Genomic DNA, 8752 nt, shown 5'->3' on the forward strand with positions numbered 1-8752 from the left:
AATTTATCAAAATATTTAAAAAGGTTTGCTGCATGGTTAAAATACGCTACGCGTATAAAAAATGTGTTTTTAGGGGGGAAAAAACATAAGTCGCGTATGTCGCATTTGATTTCATTCAGAAATAGGCCTAGACGCGAAATGTTTACAAACATTATAATAAACACTGTAAACAAATCCTTTCAATTAACATTATTTAGAAAAGAACAAGAATTAAATATATAAGAAGAATATGTGTGTGTATATATATATATATATGTATGTGTGTGTATATATGTAGATATGTGTGTGTGTGTGTGTATATATATGTGTGTGTGTGTGTATGTGTGTGTGTGTGTAATAATGGACACTTTTAGAAAAATGACTTTATAAAGGTAAAAATGCCCATTAAAAGGTAAAAATGTATTTAAACTTATTGGAAAAGATTCATTTCTATCACTGCTGTGAGCTGACCACAACACAGAATATGAAAAATATCAAAAACTTTAGGAGTCAGCTGTCCACAACAGTCCTTAAGATACCAGCACAACAACACGCTCAGCAAAATATCGTCATCGATAAAATCCCAGAAAATATCGAGATATTATTTTTTGTCAATATCGCACACCCCTAGTATATGTATGTATATATGTGTATATGTATATGTATATATGTGTATGTGTGTATATATATATATATATATATAGCCTAGCATTGTTTTTCTCCGCTCGCAGAAGCGCTGCAGGTGCGTGATGTGATATGATGACCATGTGAATCCTCATGTTCTGTTGTTTGCTGCTTTTTGCGCATGTAAAATTAATCCCCGTGAAACAAATGTTAGTATTTTTTAACAGGTCACAGACACTTATCCTTTCTAATTTAATTCAATTCTAATTTAAAATAATCTTGTCGGTTAACGGTTAACAATCGGTTAACGAGCATCGGTTGTCGGTTAGGAAAAATAACTGAAATGAACATCCCTAGTTCTTTCTGTCTCTCTCTCACTCTCACAGAGGCAGGGTGGTTCTCAGAACCCAGTTGGTCCTGAATTCAGCACAGCGGCTCTGATGGAGCACCTGAGAGAAAAAGAGGAGAGGATTTTGGCCCTGGAGGCCGACATGACCAAATGGGAGCAGAAATACCTGGAGGAGAGTGTCATGAGACAGTTCACGCTGGACGCCGCTGCTTCTGTGGCCACCCAGAGGTACGCAAATTCACTGCTATCCACGAAACCTACAATGTAGGAATATAGCAAGTTATCAGTGAGTTTACAAAACAATAAAACTAAGCTGAAACTATAGTGCACTGTAGTGCAAATGCTGTCATTCAAAGTGACCACATGAATGATTACGAATACAGAGACTATATAAAATAAAACTAAAAGTTGAAATTAGATAAAAACAGAAGTAAAATTATCTATGACCATTGATGGAAACTGAAACAAAACTGGATTTGAAAACAAACTACAAAATAAAAATAACTAGTGAAAAATTTTGATTTCATCGGGACTCATTGATTTCTCATTGTTTTTTATGTTTGTTTGTTTTCTAACCTATCCAGAGACACGTCCTCCGCCATCATCAGCCACTCCCCCAGCAGCAGCTACGACACTTCGTTGGAGGCACGTATCCAGAAAGAAGAAGAAGAGATCCTCATGGCTAACCGCCGCTGTCTGGACATGGAGAGCAGGATCAAGAACCTGCATGCTCAGATCATAGAGAAGGACGCCATGATAAAGGTACTGCATCAGCGCTCGCGGAAAGAGCCGGCCAGCAAATTAGACGCACCTGCCATGAGGCCCTCCAAGTCCCTCATGTCCATAGCTACGGGCACTGGCAGCTCCAGCGGCTCTGGGCTGCTGTCACACTCTCTGGGCCTCAGCGGAGGCAGCCCCATCACGGAGGAGCGCAGGGAAGACCGCAGCTGGAAGGGCAGTCTGGGTAAGTGCATCCGGTGTGATGTGGAATAGATCTGAAATGGGATACTGGTGGGACTGTTTAACCCTCAGAGAAGTCTCCAGTAGTAGGGGTGTGCGATATCATGATTTTTGATTGTGGATGATTAAAATGTCTCCATGATCTGCTTTTGAAGAAATATCGTAGTATCGTGCTTCAGCGCACATTCTATCAGTTGCAGTTCTGGTGAATCCGTCTCAATATACTGTACAACGCGACGTACATTCACATCAAATGTTAACTCAGCGGTAGAGTTACACTCAACGGACACTGCACTTCGCAATCACAAAAGTGCATTATTTGCATGTGCTTTTAAACATTTAATTCGCGTGCTGTTCTGACATGCGCTTTTTCTGAGCATGTACACCTGAAGCATGCACACACTAAAAAGCCTGTCAAACAGTGCCTGATTACTGGAATAAGTTATCTTTCGTGTCTGATTGCGCTAATATTGTCAAAAACACACAAGGTTTACATATAAACACAGTTGGTTACGTCTAAAGTGAAAGTAAAGTTGAGAGAAAAACGGAATGCGTGCCTGTATATCAGATGTGTGCAGCTCTTAAAGTGACAGACAGCAGACTAATAGTACTAAACATGCTGCCGCTGGTCATTAAAGGGAGAGTTCACACGATTTAAATTCTGTCAATATTTACTCATTCTTGTATTGTCCCAAACCTGTATTAATTTCTTTCTTGTGCTGAACAGAAAATAAGATATTTTGAAGAATGTGTGTAACCAAACAGTTGCTGGTCCCCATTGACTTTGATAGTAGGAAAAAAGGAAGTCACTGGGGGACCAGCAAGTGTTTGGTTACCCACATTTTTCAAAATAACGTTTATGTTCAACAGAAGAAAGAAACTCATTCGGGTTTAACCTGTAACGGGGCGAACGAGACGAAAGATGTGCGGATCCATATGCAAGCTTTTATTCAAATACATGGTCAGAAACAGGCAGGGTCGAAACACCAGCAAACAGATATGGCACAGGCGAGACAAAAGAATAATCCAAGGACAGACTTGATCAGGCTCCGGAGAACAATATCCAATAGGGCAAGGCAAACGGGTAATCCAACAGACAAACAATAATCCATGCGAGGTGCAAACAGAGTCCAAACAACAAGACGAGAGAGAATTCCAAGACGGGCAGAAGATCAGTAAACAGGCAACAGGGCAATACGACGTGACTAGACTTAGACTGGCAACTAGGACTGGGAACTGGCTCCGTAGAGTAGCTATCACTAGGTGAGCGATAAGCGCTAAACAATACTCGGCGATTTGAAAGAGGAAGTCCATGGCTTATAAAGTGTCTTAGATTGGTTACAGCTGTGTGTGTCATTAGTGCAATGGATGCTGGGAAATGTAGTCGGTGGTGACATGTGGAAGTCTGTGTAGTGTGAGAGTCAATGTAACGGAAGAGCGATCGCTGGTGGCAAGCGGATGGAAGTCCATGGACCGGATTCGTGACACCTCCTGAGAGCCGGCAAAACATTTTAGGAAATTTTTTTTATTTTTTCATGTCATTACATTGTTTAGAGCATTAAAAAAATGATATTTCATTCATAAGTTATGCTACGTCCTTGGTAGAGGACATCGGGACTCAATTTAAAAAATAAAAAGACATGAATGAACATGCATAGGCAAAAACGATTGATTTTTTTTTTTAAATCACCAATACATTTTTAGTTTTCAGGATTTTTTTTACCAGACTTTGTATGAAGATAATTCTCAACTATGTTATAACAGAATGATTTGATATACCATTTTTCTTTATGCAAAATGTGTGTAAAATGGCCATAAACGGGTTCTCTCATTATATATATAATGTATCTATAAACTAAACCTAATTTGCATATTAATGTGTTTTTGGGGCAACATGTAATGAAAAAAGAAGTGTAATAATGGGAGTAATAATTGACAAGATTTTCATAATATATAATATTTCATAGGAATATTCAAATATATTTTTATAAAGAATATCTCTTTGGATTTGAGACTTTAGTCTTTGCAACTTTACAGATCTTCTTTATGCACCAAGAGCTTGTAACACTCCAAAGAGAAAGGAAAAATTGAAATCGCATCATATGACCCCTTTAAGTTATTGCTTGTGGTTCAATATTATGTTTTATATTGCTTTATATTAAGAAATTGTTTAGGTGCAGGAGTTGGGTTGCACTAAGCTCTAGCCTATAACAGGGGAGGTTTGACATGAAAGGTTTCTCACTGAAAACGATGCATTTCCGACCGCGTCGCTGGGCAGTATAGTGACCACATTTCTCTTGCACACACGGCAGTAAGGACTTGAATAAACGCAAAAGTACATGGACCTTTGTTCTTGTTGCAATTACACCATTTTTAACAGCAGATGTCGTCAGCGTGCCGTGTTTTGAGCGCTTCGATGATCTTTACTGAAACGAGGCAGCTTCAAATATACGACCAACGGACACAACAAGTGAATAGATTTGGGAAGCAATTTGTTTAGTTGACTCGAAAGGGTCCGTTTCCCCCATCGGTATTTGCCAGTGCCCGCATTCATGATACAGGTAGCGAAATGAGACGCACCTTTTCTGTTTCTCATGTGTGGATGCACTTTGCTCACAAAAATAATGTTCGTTATTGTTAGATAAAAAATTAAAATATTACATTCAACAATAAACAATTCGTTTTCAGTTCTTGTAAAAAAAACTATAATTTTATCTGAAAGGTACGCATCTATTTAAACACTTTCAATGCTTAAAAGCACTAACCTTCCATCAGTCGAATCACAGACACAGGAGCGCGGCGCAGCCTTATGACGTCATTTCGCTGGACCAAAATAAAGCACCTTAACCTCTTGAGACCCGGCAAAACATTTTAGGAAAAATTTGTATTTTTTCATGTCATTACATTGTTTAGAGCATAACATTTTTTTTATTATTCAAAATTATATTTCATGATAAGTTATGCTACGTCCTTGGTAGAGGACATCGGGACTCAATTTAAAAAATAAAAAGACATGAATGAACATGCATAGGCAAAAACGATTGATTTTTTTTTTTAAATCACCAATACATTTTTAGTTTTCAGGATTTTTTTTACCAGACTTTGTATGAAGATAATTCTCAACTATGTTATAACAGAATGATTTGATATACCATTTTTCTTTATGCAAAATGTGTGTAAAATGGCCATAAACAGGTTTTCTCAGTATATATAATGTATCTATAAAATTAGCATTTTTAAATGCTCTTATGTTTAGGTTCAGTAATTTTACTTGAATGGCAATGTATGGGTCCTTCTCTATGCCATGAAAGTGAAATAACTGAACATAAATATAGGAGCCTGATAAAAATGCTCATTTTAGAAATTTCAGATGGCAATTAGAGGCTTTAGCATCTGAACTCTTCATATGTATATAATTATTTTTATATATATAAAATTATTAGAATTTTATATAAAAAATATTATAAAATTTGCAATGTAACATAATTTGGGCTTTAGCATCTGAACTCTTCATATGTATAGAATTATTTTTATATACCGTATATAAAATGAGTAGAATTTTATATAAAAAAAAAATGTACATTTTAAAATTTGCAATGTAACATAACTTGGGCTGAGTCTGAAAGCTGAGAAATGTTGCCTCTGCAGGCAGCATACAGAGGTAGGAAGGCAACAAAGGCACATCCGAATCCAATGATCGTGTCACATCCTGTCTGCTGAGATACTTTTATCTGATCGATTATTCAAGGCAGCATAGATGTATCATTCACTGCCTATAATATCTCACTATCCTGTGCGTTTGATTTGGTGACAGTTAAGCAAAAAAAATAAAGATGGTGTCTGAAAGTTGTGGTTGGTGGTCAGTTTGTGTAAATGTACATTTTTGACCAATTTCTTCCACTTACATTACCACAAATTAGTAGTGTAGTAATTAAATATTCACTTATCTATCACCAAAGCTCTATTTGCAGCCATAATATAATACAATGTACTATAAAGTATTCATGTATGTCTTCCATCTATTCATGTCTGAATTGTTCGCGCTCTTCGTGTTCAAGGTGTTCTGTTGGGCCCAGAGTTCAGAGGTGACTCTCTGAGGACAGAGTCCATCTCCTCCTCTCCATCTCCAGTCCTGGCAGCCGCTGCACACTCAAAGACTGGCAGCAGAGACAGCTGCACCCAGACGGAAAAGGGTCAGGAGGCCAGCAAGCCGAGCACACCCGCCCTGCAGAGCGTATCCGGACCAAGCCGGATCAGCAGCCCGAGCCCAGTCTACATACCTGACCGCATCGCCGGTACAGCTCACATGCACACATACACACACACACACACACACACACACAAAATCACATATTACAGATAATAAACCAGTGTTTTCTTCACATTTTTTTTTATAATGACAAACTAACCCAGAAACCACTAATGAATAGTTGAATGGCAACTGGTGAGAACAGCACAATAGAAAGTTGATCAAATTGATAAAGAAAATTTGATAAAATTGTCAATCACGACTTTTTTAAAATCCAGATTTAATCATTTATTCAACAGACATGCAATTCTTACGTATAATAACTTTAATACACTTTTACATGAGTATGTTTTTCATTTCTGAATTATAATATATTTTGATATTTTTATGGGGCATAAAGTAAAAATTATTAGTTATGCAACTGTCCCAATATGAAGAAAAAAATTCTGTAGTTTGGCATAATTTATTTTAATTACTTAGAACAATTGCACTGAAGTAGTTTTGTTAAAATATTATTGCAAATATTTAAAAGTACTTTCTGCATCAACGTGCAAGGGAAAACAGGAAAATCATGAAATAGAAAATATCTTAATATGGAATAATTTGATATTTTATAACAAGGCATCGCTGGTTGGTTGACAAAGTCATGTGGTGCAACTTCATAATATTTTTTAATTAATAGATGTGTAAAAGTCTTTTAACTTGAAATATACTAATATATATATATATATATATATATATTAATATGTGTGTGTGTATATGTGTATATGTGTATGTGTATATATATATATATATATATATATATATATATATAATGTGTGTGTTTGTTGGTGATATATATATATATATATATATATATATATATCACGCATGTATTCAAGGAAAATAAGGTTACATCACATGACATTTTTGGAGTCATTAAATTTAAACTTTTTTTTTTCCAAAACCATAAGAAACCAACATGAATACAAAGAGTACATTTCTTAGAATATGGCACGTTTTAAACTAGCTTTTTAAAAGATTTTTCCCCTTTAAGTTTTTATTTATTTATTTATTTTGTAATCTTGGACACTTTTTCACCATTGACCCATAAACATCTGCATGTTTCTCTGTCTCTACAGATGTGTTTCACAGCAGTACATTAGAGAGGAGAGCGCCTGTGCAGTCGCTCCCAGCGCAGGACGTGGACAGCGAGATGGTGGAAATACTCATTTGATCACAAACACATTGATAAAGAAACAACTCAAAGCAGGTGAAGGAATCTGTGCACTTCTCTTCTCTCCGTTACTCTCAGATCAAGATTGTCGGGATGTTTTAAGAATGCATTCTTTACAGTATTGTCAGGTGGTCTTTTTTCCCCTCCAGACCCTCGGACCAAATGTATCTGCATCATTTTTTACATTTATTGCACTACTTTGTGTTTGTTTTTACTTATTTTTTTGGGTATGCAATTTTGTTGTGTATATGTACTAATAATACAAATGTGGCACTTGAGTATCAAGCGATATGGTGACTAGCCGAACAGTTGTTACATGTAAATACTGAATCAGAATACTGTAAAACCGAATGTCGTAGGGCCTTTTTTATTCTAGGACGCATTGTCTGTACAGCACATACTGTACGGTTCACCGCGCACTGTTTAAGAGCAATGGACCAGCAAGCGTTTACCTATGTCCACAAGCTCATGTATCCGTATGTGAAAGTATGAGTGACCCAACTGGTTTTGGGTTTGTCTGTGTTAGAGTCTGTAGTTTTCCCATCAGAACTGAGGTCCATCATTCCAGTAGAGCTACAGCAGCCACAACGTGCCTTGAGTGAGCGGTACCACACTTAGCACCTGGTGGTAGCCAGGGGTCCCAGAATTCCCGGTCTGTTCCTTTCACAGTTAGAAAAGCCTCCAAACTTCTTGTTTCAATGTGATGGTTACTCTTAAAGGGTTAGTTCACCCAAAAATGAAAATTCTGTCATTAAGTACTCACCTTCGTGTTGTTCCAAACCCGTAAGACCTTCGTTCATCTTCGGAACACAATTTAAGATATTTTTGATGAAATCTGAGGGCTCTCTGACCCTCCCATAGACAGCAAGGTAACTACCACGTTCAAGGTCCAGAAAAGTACCAAGATGATCGACAAAGTAGTCCGTGTGACATCAGTGGTTCAACTGTAAAGTTACGAAGAATAACGACTTTATTCCACATTTTCGTCTCTACTGCGTCACTTGTGGATGTGTGTTAACGACAGTATCATGACGCGAGCGTGTGGTGGCACGTCCACAAGTGACGCAGTAGAGACGAAAATGTGGAATAAAGTCGTTATTTTTGTTTTCTTTGCGCAAAAAAGTATTCTCGTAGCTTCGTAACTTTACAGTTGAACCTCTGATGTCACACGGACTACTTTGTCGATCATCTTGGTACTTTTCTGGACCTTGAACGTGGTAGTTACCTTGCTGTCTGTGGGAGGGTCAGAGAGCCTCAGATTTCATCAAAAAATATCTTTAATTGTGTTCCGAAGATGAACGAAGGTCTTAGGGGTTTGGAATAGCACGAGGGTGAGTAATTATTGACAGAATTTTCATTTTTGGGTGAACTAACC

At 37.2% G+C, this 8752-nt stretch overlaps 1 protein-coding gene across 6 annotated transcripts in view; it reads left to right on the forward strand.

Annotated features, from left to right (window-relative positions):
* LOC107697351 (angiomotin-like) overlaps positions 1-8133 on the forward strand; it is a 50319-nt gene extending 42186 nt beyond the window's left edge. For all 6 annotated transcript variants that reach the window (XM_016498096.1, XM_016498098.1, XM_016498097.1 and 3 more), the window contains 4 exons: positions 990-1180; positions 1537-1916; positions 5971-6207; positions 7283-8133. In XM_016498096.1, the coding sequence (XP_016353582.1) occupies positions 990-1180; positions 1537-1916; positions 5971-6207; positions 7283-7377 (903 nt within the window). In that variant the 3' untranslated portion in view covers positions 7378-8133. The remainder of the gene's footprint in view (positions 1-989; positions 1181-1536; positions 1917-5970; positions 6208-7282) is intronic.
* The last annotated feature ends 619 nt before the right edge of the window (positions 8134-8752 follow it).

The sequence above is a fragment of the Sinocyclocheilus anshuiensis genome, unplaced genomic scaffold (assembly GCF_001515605.1).
Source record: "Sinocyclocheilus anshuiensis isolate Anshui unplaced genomic scaffold, SAMN03320099.WGS_v1.1 scaffold1095, whole genome shotgun sequence".
Classification (NCBI taxonomy): Eukaryota; Metazoa; Chordata; class Actinopteri; order Cypriniformes; family Cyprinidae; genus Sinocyclocheilus; species Sinocyclocheilus anshuiensis.